The sequence below is a fragment of the Durio zibethinus genome, chromosome 14, assembly GCF_047325235.1.
Source record: "Durio zibethinus cultivar Kanyao isolate XHJ-2024 chromosome 14, ASM4732523v1, whole genome shotgun sequence".
NCBI lineage: Eukaryota > Viridiplantae > Streptophyta > Magnoliopsida > Malvales > Malvaceae > Durio > Durio zibethinus.
Genome location: NC_143175.1, coordinates 2675457 through 2696024, shown reverse-complemented (window position 1 = coordinate 2696024; position 20568 = coordinate 2675457). Strand labels below are relative to the sequence as shown.

Sequence of the window (20568 nt, the reverse complement as noted above, 5' to 3'; positions counted from 1 at the left end):
TGAGTCACTACCAATTTAAAAAAGCCACACGATCAAATCAAATAGTGTTTCGTAGACGCACAACAGAAAGTTAAATCCACAAATTAACTAAAAACCCCAACAACTTTCAGTTTTCCTAGATTGAACAAATAAATGAACTTGAGTTCACAACAAGATTTTGCCAAATTCTCTAGAGTTTGCAGGCTAGTAAGTAACATCGATATCGGCAAATGAACTTCTGATTTAGGTAGGCACCATCCTGAACCGCTGTGATGCTTTGGGCATTGGCCTCTTCCACAGTGATTCCAAATTCTTCCTCAAGTCCCATCACAATCTTAACCTGAAAAGGAATTCCACCGATTACAACACGAACTACAAGCAAAAACCTTCTAGTTAAAAACAACAAATTGGCATAAGGTAAAACAATGCAAGGTAAAGTGGGAGAGAGTTTAGAGTTGGCGAAGAAGTAACAAAAACAATGTTAGTAGCCAACAAGCAACAAGGGAACTCAAAAGGTGAGGGGAGAGAGGGCTTCAAGCTGTAGGAAGAACCAAAAGGACAACTTTATTATGTTAGCCAAAATGCTTGGCCCAGAAATGCCCCATGTTGTGCCCTCCACTAATGTTCCCTCCACCAACCTTGGTCCTTTAAAGGAAGAAGCACAACCTTAAAGTACATTGTAGAGTGGACATGCTGCTTTTGCACAAAACCTAGAGTTGTCAGGAAAGCTAAGATAGAAGAGTGGCATGGCCCATCTTGATAAAGAAAATTACGGTTGGTTTGTGAAAAAGGGATAATCCCAAGAATAAATACATAGACCTAGGCATCTAAAACAAATAGATAGGAAAAAATTCATCAAACTCAAACAAATGCTTGCTCTCCTTGATCATGCACACTTGTTTTACCCAAATGAGATGAAAAGGCAAAAGGAACAAAAACCTAACATTCAGAGTGTACCATATCAAGAGAATCAGCTACAAGATCAGCAAATTTGATTCACCAGTGACTGGTTGGTCATTTGCTATAGCTAGTTGTTTCCTTACTAAATCACATACCTTACCCATAGTCTCTGGTTTGGCCTGCCCAATGACATTTAAAACAGGCATCAACATTATGTTATTAATCAAAAGTATAACTGTCATTTCTACATAAATGCCTAGATCATAACTAGCATATTTACAACAAACCCTGCATATGATGCACAAGAAATGCCTATACTGCTGAATATATAAATTGGTAACTAAAATGAAGTAACAATTATAAATGATCAAACTTTATAGTGGCCCTAATATCATTAATCCATTTCATAGTTCTTGGTGGATACTTAAGTAAGCTTAAGTACAAGCATTACAAATACTTATTGAGTATATTATTAAGCATTCCATTTCATAGCTCGGCTAATCTGCATAGACAAAAGCATGAGCCATAAGGGTATTAGTATTTTAATTTGATTTTTCTCTCACAGCCGGGAAGCTAAGATTGTTGGGAGGCCAGGAAGATAAGATTGTTGGGAGGGGAACCAATTCAGGAAGTCAATCACTTACTAAGTAGTGTTCCTAGCATAGGCAAGACTAAGCATAAAAGAAGTAAACAACTTAAACAGACTCAAAATTTTGTAACTATTACCCTTGCCAAGGTCATCACGATCTGCATGGACAACAACAGCTCGTCCGATAAATGGAGTATAGCCTAGCGAGAGGAATCTGCCAAAGTATGAAACAATAACTTTCAGAAATGGCCTTAAGCTGATCAAATGTAAGCAGAGGAATAAGGAGTTGAGCAAAAACTTGTTTGTCAATGATAGAGAAACTATCACAGTCTGGACCACACAAATAAAATTAACAGTGTTAACAATACAAGAAACAAAAACACCAAACAGCATACAACATACAACTGAAAAAAGTTGAAACAAAAAAGCAGAGAAAAGAAAAGAAAACCTAATATAAATATTCTGAAACTGTTAGTAATGAACTAGAAAGCCTATAGTCATTTACAGAAGGCAAATATTCATACCATCATCACCAACAGTGATATTCCTTGATCACCAGTATGGCACTTCTCTTCTTCTGGGGTACCATGCTCTTTGCCGGCAGGATTAAAGTGGGGGGCTGCAAAGAGATTAATCACAAGGTAAAAATCTCCAAAACAATTACATCCAAAGACAAAAGAAATCAATAAAGCCAACCTACTGTCATTCCTTTTTCTTTTTTTTTTTTCATTTCCTTCCAACTTCAAAGAACAAGGAAAAACAAATCCAACTTTCAGACTTTTACCTGTTGACATGCAACCATTTGTTGTGTCCCCAAGGGCATGAACATGGAATCCATGGAGCAAAGGCTTAGGACCAGAAGTTCCCAGTCACAGAAGTTGGACCTAAAAAGGGCAGAAAGGATTAAATAACTTTGACATAAAAGACAGAAATACAGAGACCAAGAAGTCTTATCAGGCTTGTGATTTACCATCTCCCACTTGAAAGAAGAAAACAGTTCCACTAACACCTTCACTTTTGCTAAGGACCGCTACTGCCTCCACCATTTTTCCATGTGATCTACACTACACAATGTTAGATATGCCAGCAAATAATTTTACCTCAATGAAAGATATCTTTGATAGCAACATTAAAAACAATGGAAGAAAAGGCTCAAAAATCATAATCCTGATAGCGTATATAAAATCAAAAGTAATTCTCTGTTTCACCAGTAACCACATCACCAAAACATTTTTAGAAGCCCCATACATAAACGCTGGTAATTTCCCAAATTAATTAATTATAGACTGATGACACATCAAATATAAACTCATCAAAGTTTGGTAAATAGATATAATAAATACATCTAAAAATCTAACAGGGCTCTAAACTCAACCAACCATTGGAGAAATTTAAGGAGTTACCAAAATACAATTAATAAGCTAAATCTTCACCATTTAAGGTAATTTCGCCCAACTAAAAATGGATTGTTTTGATGCACTATATTTTATTCATATAACAGCAAAGAAAAAAAAAAACTTCTCTCAACTAAGATTAGAAAATAAAACTTGAAAAGAAAATCTGACTTTCAAAAAAGAACTTGAAAATTGAACTACTTTCTTCAGCATAGAATCCTTCTTCGATATGTATTTTTCAAAAAAAAAAAAAACCTTTTTTTTAACTTTCTTCAATCATCAGCCAAAAAAATAGGATTCACAGCCATCAAAATCAAGCTTATGTTAGACAGAAAAATGATAATAAAAAATTAACAAGAAAGCAAAATCTAGGTAAAAATATATATATATCTAGAGCAGACCTTCCATAACAGCTGAAGAAGAGCAAAATCAAACGTAAGATCTAGAGAAAAGCAAAAGGCAATAACACATTAGCACCTCTTAGTCTATGGTAAGCAGCAGCAAACTCGAGTTTCGAAAGCGAAAACGCATGACCCAGATGTAAAAAACCATTCATATACGGGAAAGGAAAGCTCCCAAAGAATTTTTCACCTGGTTGAGGAGGTTTTTCACAAGGCTCAGCCTTAAACACATATTTTTCTTCCCACAAAACTCTAACCTTTGACTCGATTTCCAGTAGCTTATCTCTCCTTGCATAGCTCTTGCCTCCCTCATCTGCCATCTCATGAAATTGATGGAAACTGTTTAAAAAAAAAACCCAATTCATATAAAGTGAAACAAAAAGAAAATGAAAAAAAAGGAATGGAAAAATCTTTGAAAATGTAAGTGCCTCAGTCTATTGAGGAAGATGGCGTTGATCCTACGGGCGAGCTATCGAGATCGAAGAATCTTGGCTGAGTGGCAGCGGTAACATAGTAAATGAGTTGAAATGAGAGAGGATATAGAGAAGGGAGGCAGACTGCGTTGAGTTTAAGTTAACAAAGCAAATGGGTTGAAATGAGAGAGGATAAAGAGAAAAGAGGGAGACTGCGTTGAGTTCAATTTTCGGTTACAGTTTACTGGGCTAGATTTTTCATTTTGTTTGCTTTTACAGGTTTTTTAGGTTTTTAATAATTATTGAGTTTAAATTAATAAATAAAGAAACTCAAACTGCTAAGAGAAGGACAAGGCCCAATTTCAACTACTTTTTTCTCCTGGCCAGTGGCTGAGAAACCAAAGCCCAATTACGGCTGGCAAATTTTATAGTTTGGTTTGTGGAATATAATATAAGAATGATGGTATTAAAATATTTTATGAGTTTTTTTTTTCTTAAAAAGAGATGTTTGATTAGTTAAAAATATGTAAAAGAATATATTACGAATGAGTACAAAGTATTATTTTACCTTTTTATTAAAAAACTTTAACTAATATATTTTAAAACTTTTAAGTACATCGTTTTATATTAATTAGAAAATATTTTTTAAGAAAAATTACATTTTAATAATAATTTCAACATTTTATTTTATTTTACTTTTTTTTTATTTTGTTTCCTATTGTTGAATTTGATTTTTGATATAACTTCAATGGTTTTCAGTAGCTGAAATGTCGATTTTGGGATTATAGCAAACAGATTTGTCACCAACACACCAAATTAAGATTGTCGACAATCAAATTTGGACTTCGATGAGCTAGATCTGTGATTCAGTGACCTAATCTGAATCCAACAAGTCGAAACGCTTTTACCAGTGATCGATTCTAGTTGCTGGCGCTAGATCGACACTGCCAACCAATTTTGGTTGTTGATATTACGGTGAATAATGATTTTGATGAGATTGAATTAGATTTAGTTTAATGTATAAATTACAAAATTTTAATATTTAATTTGAATTTAAATTAAAATTTTATATTATTAAATTTGAATTGAATTTTTAAAATTTTATTTATAGTTTTTTAAATTTTTAAATTTTATTTTTATATATTATTTTAATATAATTTTTAATATATTTAAATAAATTTAAAAATAAAATAATTATTTTATTTTATAAGAATTTAAAATATATATAAAAATTAATAAAAATATACAAATTGATTTGATTCATTTTTTTAATCTAAAATTTGATCAGAATATAATATATATTTAATATTTAAATTTAATCATAATCAAATAAAAAATTGATTTAAATTAAATTAAATATTACTATTTTGAATTAATTTTTAATTTTTTTAAATTTTTTTTCATATCCCTAATATTTGATCGGTGCTCAAATAGTCGAAAATCTCATATCATCAAGCAAGTTTTGTTGTTGAAAAATATGAGAGAGAAAATAAAGAATAAAAATAATTAAAAGATAAAATTAAAATTCTAAAATTTATATCAAAATAAAATGGTCATTAAATATTGTTTGACGAGTATAACGATTATCACGGAAGTGGGGATGATTATCATGGAAGCCAAGTCCAAGGAGAAAAGGCTCGAGAGCGGTAATCGAATCCATAAAGCCCGTCTCATACATACTGTCTCTGTGACTTTTAAATACTATTACAACGTGATCAGTGCATAATAAACTTTTTTTTTTCATAACTGGGTAAACGATCGAAGGAAAAAATGATGAAATTAAAATTCACGCTCACAAATATTTTTTTTTTTACTTTTTAACCATTAAATTAAGAGGTAAAAAACTATCGGCGCATAATAAATATTTTAATTTTTATGTGAAATTATCAGAATTAAATTCTGATCAACAAAATTAAAAATAATATTTTACCACACGTGTTTAACGATGAATAGATATTTATTCCAGGATAACGTAAAATAGAAGTTACTCAGAAAAAAATTAGTTCAAATGCAAAAATGATTGGCGTCTTCGGAGACTGGAAGCAACTATCAAAAAAGATTTTTTTTTTTTTCCATTAGAAAAGACATCGGTCGATGCACAAGATTAGATAAAGCCATAAAGGCAACCACACGATAAGGCTTACTAGACTTTTCCCATTGAAAATGTGGGTCTGTGTTTCAGAGGAATTTACACTTATTAGATTGCTCAAGCTGATTATTCACTTCGTAAATAAACAAGAAAAATGTGATGATTCAACATTTGAGGCCTTGCAAATTTGTTTGCAAAGTCTTTTGAATGCTAAAAAGTTTTTACTCATCTTGGATGATGTGTGAAATGAAGATGGTGAGACATGGATTGAGCTAAGAAATTTATTGAAGTTAATAAGTAATTTTTTTCAAAATAAAATTAATGTGACTACTAAAAGTTTGAAGGTTACGAAAATATGAGTTCAATTCACCCTCATGAAGTGAATTTTTTTTCAATAAAGTGGATTTCATAACAATTTAATTATATATTATTTTAAATTTTAAAATAGAATTTTTATTTTTAAAGTTTTTTTCTCAAATATTATATACATTAAAAAATCATAATTTATTTTTTAACTATATTTTTAATATTAATTTTATTTCTCTAGAATTTTTAACTTGTGAGATGTACTAAATTTTTTATTTTTTTGATATATGAGATGTATAATTCTTTTATTAAATTCTTTATAATCTGTGTATATGCATATCAAAAAATTAAAATCAATAAATTTTTATTTTTAAAATTTTTATAAAAACTTTGAATATGTTTTTTTTATTTGAGAGTGTATTAATGGATCTTATAAAATTTTTTTGACAATTCACGAATGTTAGAGTGGATAAAGGAATAATTATTTAGGCATTGTTTGTTGGTCATGTTTGTTTATTTATAAGAGATTGTAAAGGCTTGTTTTTAATTGTTGGTTTTGTTGCGCTTTTTTTTTTATTATTTGTTTAAATTTTAAATAAAAACAAATGATTAAAATGTAGTATTAATTATAACATAATTATTTTATATAAAAACAAAATCATATTCATTTGTTTAAAATTATTTTTTATAATTTAATTTTTTATAATATTATTGGTTTTTTTTTTCTAAAAATGAAACATAAGTAGTAAAAACAAAAAGTAAATTTTTTGTTACCTTTGAAATTGACTATAAAATCCTATAAATATGAATTGAGACATTCTCATTGAAATCTTTTTATAACAAAATTTTAAAACAATTATTTAAAATTTAATTTTATTACTTAAAATTTAAAATTATTTTATTTCAATTTTTACAATAACACAATTTTGTATCAAAAGTAAAGTTTAAAACAAATATAAAAATTAAGTTGGCAAATCTTATAAATGTACTAAAACTCATGCAATTACGAGTAAGTTATCACATATATTATTTAAGTATTTAAATTTATTTTTTAAAATAAATAAAATTTATTTTAAAGTTATATAAATTTATAAATGTATAAAAATGATTGTGCTAGATGAAAATGACATTTTAAAAAAATTAATTTGAAGTGATGAAGCTTTTCATTTTCAATTTAATATTTTATTAAAATATTCAATAATTCTATTTATATACAAATCTATGAGATATTTTATTTTTTCTTAAATATTATTATACGTTTTGAATTTTTTAATTTTTTAATTAAAAATTATTATGTTTTTATATTTAGTTATATTATTTATAATTTATATATTAAACATATAAATGGTTAAATAATATTAATTTATATATTTAAATAAATAAAAATAATTTGTAAGTTACACGAAAAAAATAATTAAATAAATAATTTAATTGATATTGATCGATCTAATTTAATCTAACAAAGTCATTGCCATATTTTTAATATGGAAAAAAAAAATCAGAGTTTTGCAAATATCTTGTCGTAAAACACACAACGCACATTAGAGTTTCAATAAATTTCTCATCCCAATAAGTTAGTAGAAATAAAAATGTTCAAATTTAAATTTAAAATTTTAATTTATTAAAAATTATATTTTAACAATAATTATATCAATTAATTAAATTAAACTCATAATTTTGTTTACCTTTAATTTTAATTTCAAGATAATTAAATTAATTATATAAATTAATTAAATTAAACTCGTAATTTTATATAAATTAATTAAATTAATTTAAATTTCAAGATAATTAAAAAAATGAAAATTTTCTTTTTCAAATGTGAAAGCCTACCTTGCTTTATTAAAAGAAAAGAAAATGGGGATGGAACGTGGACACTGGATGTAAACATTTGTGTCCAAACAAAAAAGTTAGTATTGTTGTAGGTGTGACATATAATGATATAGACAGCAAAATATAAGTAATTATTATAGTCAGTACAATTATTTGAATATGCAATTGGGTGTGTAATTATTATAAACAGTACAAGTATGTGAACATGTGAAATACTAAATTGACGTCATTATTATGTCAGTAAATAGTTTTATAAGTATCTGTCAGATTTCAATTATAAATTTATAGATAGAAATGGTAAAAATGATTGAATTTTAAAATTTCGTTTAATTTATTATAATTTAAATTTTATTTAGTTTACAAAATTTTAAATTTTGAAAAAAAGTATGATATTTGAAAACATATAACTATGGAGAAAATATGATTTTTCATGATATTTCTCTGTTAAATTTTTATATTTGATTCAAAAAATCTCATATTTTTGAATAATGTATTTTTATTATAATATTTTTTACTGCATAATAAACATAATAATTTATCAAATAAAGATAAATATAACTAATGCATTTTGAATTGTAAAAATACATTATTCGGATGATCAATTATAAGAAAAAATTAATTATCAATTATTATATTAATTTTATACAATAATTAATTATATAAATTTTTTAAAAAATTACAAAAAATAATTACTACATTTAACTTAAAAAACACAATAATTAATTAATTTTTTAAAAATATAATACACAATTACTATTTTTATCTTAAAAAAATATAATTTTTATGATTTTAAATAAATGATAATGACAACAATTACTGTGGCATAAAGGTCCACTTTTTTGTCTTTTCTTTTACTTGTCACTGTGTCTCTCAACAGAGCAAAACTTGATTATTTGTCACGTGGTTCCTTGTTGGGAACAAGCTCCCCGGTGCCAATAGTCTTGTTTATCAATTGGATTTCTTTACTTTTAATTCTATGCTCTCATTTTTCAAATATTGCTTTTCGTTTAGCAGAAATGTAGTAAATGATAATAAATATTGTATTTTAAAATCTATAAATGTAATTATTATATGAAAAAATTTTTAAGAATTTATAAGTTATCTGTATTTTTATTTTAAAAAATGTAATAAATTATAATAAATATTACGTTTCAACCTACAAAATACAATATTTAAGTAGAAAAATAGGTAAAAAAATTAAATAGTTGTTAAATACTTTGTATTTTTTCAAAGAAATATAATAAATTATTACAATTATTACGTTTTAAAACCTATAAACATAATGTTCTTATGAAAAAATAAAAAATTTTAGACAAAAATAATCACTATTTGATTTCATATAAACGGTATTTGACATTAAAAAAATACAAATACCATATTAAATATTTTAAAAAAAATTTTTGATATTTTTTTTTCAATTTAATTATATATAAAAAAATTAAATTTCATTACCGTATGTTGTTTTTCAAAAGGATCAAATAGACAAAAATAATTTTTTATTCAGATCAAATGTGAGATAAAAGTAATTTTTATCTTAAAATTTTAAAAAATCATAAGAAAATGTTAATTTTTTATTCTGAAACTTTGGATACAATTAAACATATAAAATTACTTCCAAAAATCAGATACTCTAAATCAAATATAAGAATTTAAATACCTAAAATTATTATTGTTTAAATAAATAAAATTTACTTTAAAATTATATAAATTTACAAATGTATAAAAATGATTGCATTAGATGAAAATGACACAAATGAAAAAAGTTAATTTAAAATAATGAAACTTTTAGTTTTCAATTTAATATTTTATCGATATACTTGATAATATTATTTGTATATAAATTTTTTAGTTATTTTTTTCGGTAAATATTATTATATGTTTTAAAATTTTAATTAAAATTAAAATTTTATTATGTTTTGATATTTTAATTATATTATTTATAGTTTACACATATATTAAACACATAAGTAATTAGATAATATTAATTTATATATCTAAATACATTTAAATAAATAAAAAATAATTTATATATTACAGAAATAAAAAAACTAACTAGGTAAATAATTTGATTGATATTGAGCGTCCTAGTCTAACCAAGTCATCGCCATATTTTAATGTGGAAAAGAAAATCAGAAAAGTTTGCAAATATCTTGTCGTAAAATACACAACACATGTTAGAGTATCAATAATTTTCTCATCCCAAAAGGTTAGTAGAAGTAAGATACAAATTGTTTTGTTTTTTCTCCCGTCTTATTGGCTGTTATGTCAACAAAAGTTTACGTGAATTTCAATAAGAGTTGTTTGGAATCATCGCATTATTAGTTTGAGTCTGTTTATAATGAACAGATGTGCCCACAGCGGCTTTTTAAATCTTATTTAAATTTTTTAAATATTTCCCTTAAACGGACTCAAAATTTTGTAACTATTACCCTTGCCAAGGTCATCAGGATCTGCACGCACAACAACAGCTCTTCCAATAAATGGAGTATGGCCTAGTGAGAGGAATCTGCCAAAGTATGAAACAATAACTTTCAGAAATGGCCTTAAGTTGATCAAATGTAAGCAGAGGAATAAGGAGTTGAGCAAAAACTTGTTTGTCAATGATAGAGAAACTATCACAGTCTGGACCACACAAATAAAATTAACAGTGTTAACAATACAAGAAACAAAAACACCAAACAACATACAACTGAAAAAAGTTGAAACAAAAAAGAAGAGAAAAGAAAAGAAAACCTAATATAAATATTCTGAAACTGTTAGTAATGAACTAGAAAGCCTATAGTCATTTACAGAAGGCAAATATTCATACCATCATCACCAACAGTGATATTCCTTGATCACCAGTATGGCACTTCTCTTCTTCTGGGGTACCATGCTCTTTGCCGGCAGGATTAAAGTGGGGTCCTGCAAAGAGATTAATCACAAGGTAAAAATCTCCAAAACAATTACATCCAAAGACAAAAGAAATCAATAAAGCCAACCTACTGTCATTCCTTTTTTCTTTTTTTTTTCATTTCCTTCCAACTTCAAAGAAAAAGGAAAAACAAATCCAACTTTCAGACTTTTACCTGTTGACATGCAACCATTTGTTGTGTCCCCAAGGGCATGAACATGGAATCCATGGAGCAAAGGCTTGGGACCAGAAGTTCCCAGTCACAGAAGTTGGACCTAAAAAGGGCAGAAAAGATTAAATAACTTTGACATAAAAGACAGAAATACAGAGACCAAGAGGTCTTATCAGGCTTGTGATTTACCACCTCCCACTTGAAAGAAGAAAACAGTTCCACTAACACCTTCACTTTTGCTAAGGACCGCTACTGCCTCCACCATTTTTCCATGTGATCTACACTGCACAATGTTAGATATGCCAGCAAATAATTTTACCTCAATGAAAGATATCTTTGATAGCAACATTAAAAACAATGGAAGAAAAGGCTCAAAAATCATAATTCTGATAGCGTATATAAAATCAAAAGTAATTCTCTGTTTCACCAGTAACCACATCACCAAAACATTTTTAGAAGCCCCATACATAAACGCTGGTAATTTCCCAAATTAATTAATTATAGACTGATGGCACATCAAATATAAACTCATCAAAGTTTGGTAAAAAGATATAATAAATACATCTAAAAATCTAACAGGGCTCTAAACTCAACCAACCATTGGAGAAATTCGAGGAGTTACCAAAATACAATTAATAAGCTAAATCTTCACCATTTATGGTAATTTCACCCAACTAAAAATGGATTGTTTTCATGCACTATATTTTATTCATATAACAGCAAAGAAAAAAAAAAAAACTTGTCTCAACTAAGATTAGAAAATAAAACTTGAAAAGAAAATCTGACTTTCAAAAAAGAAATTGAAAATTGAACTACTTTCATCAGCATAGAATCCTTCTTCGATATGTATTTTTCAAAAAAAAAAAAATTTTTTTTTTAACTTTCTTCAATCATCAACCAAAAAAATAGGATTCGCAGCCATCAAAATCAAGCTTATCTTATACAGAAAAATGATAATAAAAAATTAACAAGAAAGCAAAATTTAGGTAAAAAAAAAAAAAAGAAAATCTAGAGCAGGCCTTCCATAACAGCTGAAGAACAGCAAAATCAAACGTAAGATCTAAAGAAAAGCAAAAGGCAATAACACATTAGCACCTCTTAGTCTATGGTAAGCAGCAGCAAACTCGAGTTTCGAAAGCGAAAACGCATGACCCAGATGTGAAAAACCATTCATATACGGAAAAGGAAAGTTCCCAAATGAATTTTTCACCTGGTTGAGGAGGTTTTTCACAAGGCTCTTCCTTAAACACATCTTTTTCTTCCCACCAAACTCTAACTTTTGACTTAATTTCCAGTAGCTTATCTCTCCTTGCATAGCTCTTGCCTCCCTCAGCTGCCATCTCGTGAAACTGGGGGAAACTGTTTAAAAAAAAATTCATAAAAAATGAAACAAAAAAGAAAATGAAAAAAAAAAAAAGGAATGGAAAAATCTTTGAAAATTTAAGTGCCTCAGTCTATTGAGGAAGATGGCGTTGAGCCTACGGGCGGGCTCTTGAGATCGAAGAATCTTGGCTGAGTGGCGGCGGTAACAGAGCAAATGAGTTGAAATGAGCGAGGATATAGAGAAAAGAGGGAGAGTGCGTTGAGTTTAAGGTAACAAAGCAAATGGGTTGAAATAAGAGAGGATGAAGAGAAGAAAAGAGGGAGACTGCGTTGAGTTCAATTTTCGGTTACAGTTTACTGGGCTAGATTTTTCATTCGTTTGTTATTACAGGTTTTTAGGGTTTTAATTATTATTGATTTTAAATTAAATAGGCCTGCCCCAACATTTATTAATAGATGAAGAAACTCAAACTGCTAAGAGAAGGACATGGCCCAATTTCTACGACTTTTTCTCCTGGCTAGTGGCTGAGAAACCAAAGCCCAATTACGGATGGCAAATTTTATAGTCTGATTTATGGAATATAATATAAGAATGATAGTATTAAAATATTTTATTAGATTTTTTTCTTAAAAAGAGATGTTTGATTAGTTAAAAATATGTAAAAGAATATATTAGGAATGAGTACAAAATATTATTTTACCTTTTTATTAAAAAACTTTAATTAATATTTTTTAAACTTTTAAGTACATCGTTTTATATTAATGAGAAAATAATTTTTTATAAAAATTACATTTTAATAAGATTTTCAATTTTTTTTATTTTGTTTCCTATTGTTGAATTTGATTTTGATATAATTTTAATGGCTTTCAGTTGCTGAAATGTCGATTTTGGGATTATAGCAAACAGATATGTTACTAACACACCAAATTAAGACTGTCCACAATCATGTATTGGACTTCGATGAGCTAGATCTGTGATTCAATGACCTAATTTGAATCCAACAAGCCGAATCGCTATTACCAGTGATCGATTCTAGTTGCTGGCACTAGATCGACACTGCCAACCAATTTTGGTTGTTGATATTATGGTGAATAATGATTTTGATGAAATTGAATTGGCTTGGGTTTGGTGATTTTAGACAATGAATAAATTATAAATTTTTAGAGTTTGATTGAATTTTTATATTAATTAATTTAAATTAAATTTTACTGATTTAATTTATTATTTTTAAAAATTTTTATATAATTTTTAATATATTTAAATAAATTTAGATAAAAATTTTGTATCAAATGTAAAGTTTTAAATAAGTACAAAAATTAAGTTAGCAAATCCTATAGATGTGCTAAAATTGATGTAAAAAATATATTTTGAATAAGTTATCACATATGTTTTTTAAAATTTTAAAATTAATTTTTTTTAATAAATAAAATTTATTTTAAAATTATATAAATTCACAAATGTATACAAATAATTGCGCTAGATAAAAATGGTACTTCAAAAAAATTAATTTGAAATGATGAAATTTTGAATTTTGAATTTAATATTTTTTAATGAATTCAATAATTCTATTTATATATAAATCTTTTAGATATTTTATTTTTTCTTAAATATTATTATATGTTTTGAATTTTTTTATTTTTAATTAAAAATTAAAAATTATTATATTTATTATATTTTAATTATATTATTTGTAATTTATATATTAAACTTATAAGTGATTAAATAATATTAATTTATATATTTAAATATATTTAAATAAATAAAAATAATCGTATGTTGCACGAATAAAAATATAATTAAATAAACAATTTAATTGATATTGACCGATCTAATCTAATCAAGTCATTGCCATATTTTTAATGTGGAAAAAAAAATCAGATAAGTTTGCAAATATCTTGTCGTAAAACACACAACACATGTCGGAGCATCAATAATTTTCTCATCCCAATGAGTAGAAGTAAGGGACAAATTTTTTTGTTCTTCGCTCTTATCTTATTGGCTGATATGTCAACAAAAAGTTCACGTAAATTTCAATAACTAAGCCAATAAACATTCAACATACATGGATAGAGATAGATAGAATGCGTTTTTCATTTTTTTTTTATGAAAGAAGTTATAATTTTAAATAAAAATTTACAGATTTAAATTTTAAATTTTAAATTTATTAAAAATTATATTTTTAAAAATAATTATATAAATTAATTAAATTAAACTCATAAATTTCTTTTTGAACTTCGTATCTGCATTAAAGGTTTTAATTTAACTTTCAAGATAATTAAACAAATGAAAATTTTCTTTTTCAAATGTGAAAGACAACCTTGCTTTATTTCAAAAAGAACAGAAATTGGGGATAGAACGTGGAGTTTGGATGTAGACATTTGTGGCTAAAACAAAATGTTATCACTATTGTGGGTGTGACATATATACGGTACGATATGAGTAATTATTGTAGTCCGTGAATATGCAGTTTGGGTGTGTAATTATTATAGACCGTACAATTATTTGAATATGCAGTGGGGTGTGTTATTATTTGGACAGTACAATTATTTGAATTGTCATTATTATAGACCGTACAATTATTTGAATACGCATGGTGTGTAATTATTACAGATAGTACAATTATTTGAATGTGTGAAATAATAAATTAGTATTTTTTTTTTTTTATCATTCAACGAGGTATAGTCCTACATTAAAGAAAAGAAAAAGAGGTTGAGATTTGAATTCTAACTTTTGGTGTCTTCTTAATTTACCTTGATCAATAGGTCAAAAGATTGAAGACAGGTGTCATTCATATATGTCAATAAATAATTTTATACGTATATGTCACATTTCAATTATAAATTTATAGATACAAATGGTAAAAGTGATTGAATTTTAAAATTTATTTTAATTTATTGTAATTTAAATTTTATTTAAGAGACATTTAGTTTACAAAATTTTAAATTTGAAAAAAAATAATTTTTGAAAAAATATAATTATGGAGAAAATATATTTTTTCATGATATCTCGTTTTTAAGTTATGTTTGATTAAAAAAAAATCATATTATTTAATAATATATTTTTATTATAATATCTTTTAATGCATAACAAACATTATAATTTATCAAATAAAGATAATAAACAATTAAAACATTTTAAATCGTAAAAACATAATATTCGAATGATCAATTATAAAAAATTAATTATCAATTATTATGTTAATTTTATATAATAATTAATTATACACATTTTTAAAAAATTATAAAAAATAATTACTACATTTAACATAAAAACACATTAATTAATTAATTTTTTAAAAAATAATATACAATTACATCTTTTATCTTAAAAAAAATATAATTTTTATAATTTTAAATAAATGATAATGACTACAATTACTGTGGCACATGGGTCCACTTCTTTGTCTTTTCTTTAACTTGTCACTGCATCTCTCAACTTAGAAAATACAATATTTAAGTAGACAAATAAATAAAAAATTAACCAATTATTAAATACTTCGTATTTATTAAAAAAAGTAATAAATAATCATAATTACTATGTTTAAAAACCTATAAACATAGTATTTGAATGAAAAAAAAAAATACAAAACAATCACTATTACTGTGTTTGGTTTCATATCAACGTTGTATTTGATATTAAAAAAATTCAAATACTTTATTAAATATTCCAACAAATGTAATATTTGTGATATTTATTTTAAAAGAGTAAAATAGACAAAAATAATTTTTTTTTCAAGTCAGATGTAAAACAAAAGTAATTTTTCTCTCAAAATTTTAAAAAATAATAATAAAATATAAGTTTTTATTCTAAAACTTTAAATACTATTAATAATCTAATATTATTCCCAAGAATCAAATACCCTAAACCAAATGTAAGAATTTAAATACCTAAAATTATTATTTTTTAAATAAATAAAATTTATCTTTAAATTATATAAATTTACAAGTATATAAAAATGGTTGCATTAGATGAAAATGACACAAATGAAGAAAGCTAATTTGAAAGAATTGAAAATTTTAATTTTTAATTTAATATTTTGTTGGTATACTCAATAATATTATTTTTATATAAATCTTTTGGTTATTTTATTTTTCCTTAAATATTATTATATGTTTTAAATTTTTAATTAAAATTAAAATTTTATTATGTTTTGATATCTTAATTATATTATTTATAGTTTACATATATATTAAACATATAAATAATTAGATAATATAATTTATATATCTAAATACATATAAATAAATAAATAAATAATAATTTATATATTACACAAATAAAAAAACTAACTAGGTAAATAATTTGATTGATATTGACCGTCTAGGTCTAACAAAGTCATTGCCATATTTTAATGTGGAAAAGAAAATCAGATAAGTTTGCAAATATCTTGTCGTAAAATACACAACACATGTTAGAGTATCAAATTTTCTCATCCAATAAGTTAATAGAAGTAAGATACAAATTGTTTTGTTTTTTCTCCCGTCTTATTGGCTGTTATGTCAACAAAAGTTTGCGTGAATTTGAATTTGAGTCTGTTTATAATGAAAAGATGTGCCCACAGCGGCTTTTAAGTTTTAAATCTAAATAAGTGAGATGTGATGGGCATGAATTTTTTACTGGAGAGAGAGGCTTCGGTTTACAGTTCCCGTAGCTTATTTATTGCTTTTTCCATTTTTCTCCTTTTAAGTTCAAAACTTTTAATTTTTTTTAATTTTGATTATTTTATTTAAAAATTATTAAATAAATTTGTTAATTTAATATAAAATAAAATTTATTACATAATAAATTAATTAATAACTAAATTTTATTTTAAAAATTTTCAATTACTTATTAATTTTATAAATATTAAATAATTTAAAATTTTATTTTTATAATTTTTAATTAATATTTTTAATAATTATTTTTTCATTATAATTTAATTTATCATTATCGTTATTTTTACATTAAACATATATTTAATCATGAATTTTAATTTTACTGTTATAATAATCAATTTTACCTTAATCACTATTTTTAATTTTATCAAATTTAATATTACTATTTATCTAAATGAATTTTAAGCCAATAAACATTGGATAGATTATAAATAGAACATGTCCCTCATAAATTTTTTTTTTATGAAAGAAGTTACAATTTTAAATAAAAAATTTATAAATGTTAAATTTTAATTTTTAAATGTATTCAAAATTATATCTTAAAAATTATATAAATTAATTAAACTAAATTTATAATTTTCTTTTTGATCATTATATCTCCATTAGAGATTTTAATTTAAATTTCAAAATAATTAAAAAAGTAAAATTTATTGTTTTCTAAAACGTGAAAAGACTACCTTACTTTATTGAAAAAAGAAAAGAAAATGAGTGTAAAACAAGAGGTGGGATCGGGCATCTGTGGCTCCAAAAAAGGTTATTACAATTGTAGTTGTGTAATTATTGTAGATAGTACCATTTCAATTATAAATTTATAAATAGGGATGATAAAAGTGATTGAATTTTAAAATTTTATTCAATCTATTATACTTTAAATTTTACTTAAAATTATTTAATAAAAAAATTAATAATTTATATCTTCATACCTAATTTATATTTAAAATGTAATTCGAAATCAAATCAATATCAAATTTGATAAATTTAATAAACAGTCCAAAATTTTGAAATCCGAAAACATACTTAAATTGAAATAACTGTCTTAAGTTAATTGAAAGAAATCATGTTAAGATCACTCCCCAACAACTATTAATGAGAGGAAGACAATCTTTCAATGAAAATGTCATCAAAGAAAGGAAAGGGAAGGAAGAAAGTCAACAACGAATTCACTGACCAAATAAGTATTAATTGTCACGAGTTGAATCCGGCTTTATTGTCTTGCATAGCACATGCGTGTTTGGTACAAACAAACTTTGATTTGTTTTTCTTTTTTAAACGTGCATTTTTGGCAGGCAGGTCGGAACCAAAAATAGTTGACATGATTTTTATTTGATGAGTAATTTTCTGTGAACCATATTATGCTGAATTTTTTTTTTTAATTTTCTTTTAATTTTTACGAACTAAGCGTTCTTGATATCTTTATTCCGAAATAAAAATGTTTTAATATTATTTTTCCAATTAAAGAATCATTAAATCATGCCAACAACACGTCGTCTTTTCTAATAATTAATTAATATTGAAATGAATGAAAAATGTTGAATTTATTTAACGTTTAAATCAATTTTTCATTCAAATTACATTGGAAATCAACATGCTTTTCTTTTCAATTACGAATAAAATACAACTTTCTCTAACGAAAAAATAAAAATAAATAATAGGCAATTAAATTGAAATAATAATAAGATGAACACTTGGGTTATCAATATTGTAAAATCAAAATAATTGTACAAAAACGGAATTTCCTCGAAAATAGATAGGAGAGATATAGACCTAGCATTTTTACCTCAGTTATCAATTTTCAGTAAGTATACTTCAATTTCCAAATAAATTTGATAGATCAGTAATGAGTCATTATATCAAAAGATGCAATTCTAGCATTTTTACAACTTTATTCAGTACAATTAATGGCCATTTTATCATAGCCCAACACCTCTTTAAACGATATTTTAGTGTCACAATAATATAAACGAGAGGATTTACATGTGTCTTTTCCAACAATTTTTTTTACCCATGGAAAAGGGGAAAAAATTATTTGGCAATTTGTACACATGTAATGTTGCTACATATGTAATAAGTGAATGGTTGTCGTTTTATACACAACAAACTAGTATATATAGATGATGGATGTGCTAAGTCAGATCATGCACAAACACAACACCTATTAGGAAGAAGATTAACTAAAGCTCACTGACATGGCTCAAAACACCACCACCAATGGTCGTGTTAAAAATATTACTAGCTCACCCATCGCATATCAGATTTCCAAAGATTGGCAAGGAGTTGTTGGATCTGGCAATCTCAACTCTTATCCAGTTCAAATCCAGGCTTCTGTTACAGGTACTTTTCAACATGTTGGAAATGAAAATGGTTCACAGGGAGCTGCTGTGTATCGCGTCACAATTAGCGCTGCAAAAGCTTATGATGTACTGATAGCTTGGTTCAACCCGCCTAATTCTCCTAACAAGGTATATAATAATAATGATCTCAAGTCTTTACCAAATTAACATGCACTTTACTTCTTAGTTTTTTAAAAATTTCAAAACAAAGAAAATTTAAAGTAATGTATGATTATTAACTGTATAATGCAGGCTTATACTCTGATTGATGAAGCTGGCTCCTTTACACCCGATCGTTGGCCTGGAGTTTTTAATACCCTGATCAATTCCAGCCAAAAGAGCACCAGTACACTTGGAGGATGCACCTCAGAAGTTGAAATTGGGGATGAAAATTTCCCAACATTTTCGGCAACAATAAGTACTGCTTAACTGCCTGTGTTAAGGGCTAATGTAATAGGCTGTCAAAAGTACTAAGTAAATAAAGTGCCTTGTGCACTAGCACTCTTAGACTATTAGAGTGAATTTGGCAGCCAATAGACTATTAGTGTGTTTATGTGTTTGTAATGTAATATTTTGGTTTCCTATGGATCGTACATCCCATGTGGAAATTTTAAATATCAATAAAGAATTACGCCCATTGTCTGGTTTATAACTTTGTTTGCATAGGAAAAATTTTTTCTAATTACTGAATATATAATTTTATTATCAATTAATTTTTGTTGTGGTGGAGACGATAACTATAAAACATTTTCTGTCCCTTAAGAATAAGAATTTATTGAAATACTTAAGAATAAATTTTAAAAAAAAAAAATAATTTTGAATACTGGATGTTAAAAAATAAATAAATGATATAATTTTTGGACACCAAAAAAGAAAAAAGGATCAAGAAAATGAGGAGAATGACATATAAAGTTTGTCTACTTTTTTGCCTAGTCACTAAAAAAGCTTAAGAAGACATTTAAAATAAAAACCCGAGTCTTACTATCTTCATTCACTATCATTTATCCAATGGATCAATAAAAACTAAATATAAAGTTTGAAATATAAATTAATTTTTTGAATTTCTTTTGCAACACTTTCTACTATATTTCTACTAAATTCATATTTGGCTCAAAGCAACTTAAAGTAAAAAAATATATATTTTTTTCTCTATCAAATCATTTTAATGGATGTCAGGAACATATCACTTATAATCATTGTATTAGAATTAACTAATCATAATTTAGAATTGTATTGGGTTTATCAAAAATTATATAAAATCCACACTTATGAGTGATAAACTTTTACATGCAT

General features: G+C 25.6%; 1 protein-coding gene and 2 pseudogenes across 3 annotated transcripts; 1 reads left to right on the top strand and 2 right to left on the bottom strand.

The window, feature by feature from the left end:
• Positions 1–83: 83 nt before the first annotated feature.
• On the bottom strand, positions 84–4061 carry LOC111295456 (superoxide dismutase [Cu-Zn]-like; annotated as a pseudogene). The gene is made up of 8 exons (XR_016327362.1): positions 3692–4061; positions 3454–3602; positions 3264–3304; positions 2439–2527; positions 2253–2352; positions 1974–2087; positions 1606–1682; positions 84–1058 (listed from the first exon to the last, which is right to left on the bottom strand). The product of XR_016327362.1 is annotated as a superoxide dismutase [Cu-Zn]-like (transcript).
• On the bottom strand, positions 278–12055 carry LOC111294499 (superoxide dismutase [Cu-Zn] 1-like; annotated as a pseudogene). Its single transcript, XR_016327363.1, has 6 exons — positions 11156–12055; positions 10970–11069; positions 10711–10805; positions 10331–10407; positions 1035–1058; positions 278–319 (listed from the first exon to the last, which is right to left on the bottom strand). The product of XR_016327363.1 is annotated as a superoxide dismutase [Cu-Zn] 1-like (transcript).
• A 7025-nt stretch (positions 12056–19080) lies between these two features.
• Positions 19081–19927, top strand: LOC111295457 (uncharacterized). Its single transcript, XM_022888953.2, has 2 exons — positions 19081–19404; positions 19528–19927. The coding sequence occupies exons 1-2, from the start codon at positions 19132–19134 to the stop codon at positions 19702–19704; spliced, it is 450 nt and encodes a 149-aa protein (XP_022744688.2). The 5' UTR covers positions 19081–19131; the 3' UTR covers positions 19705–19927.
• Positions 19928–20568: the final 641 nt, after the last annotated feature.

Coding starts and splice junctions, on each gene's coding strand:
- LOC111295457 (XM_022888953.2), top strand. CDS start 19,132: ATGGCTCAAAACACCACCACCAATGGTCGTGTTAAAAATATTACTAGC. Junction 19,405..19,527: donor CGCCTAATTCTCCTAACAAG/GTATATAATAAT, acceptor TGTATAATGCAG/GCTTATACTCTGATTGATGA.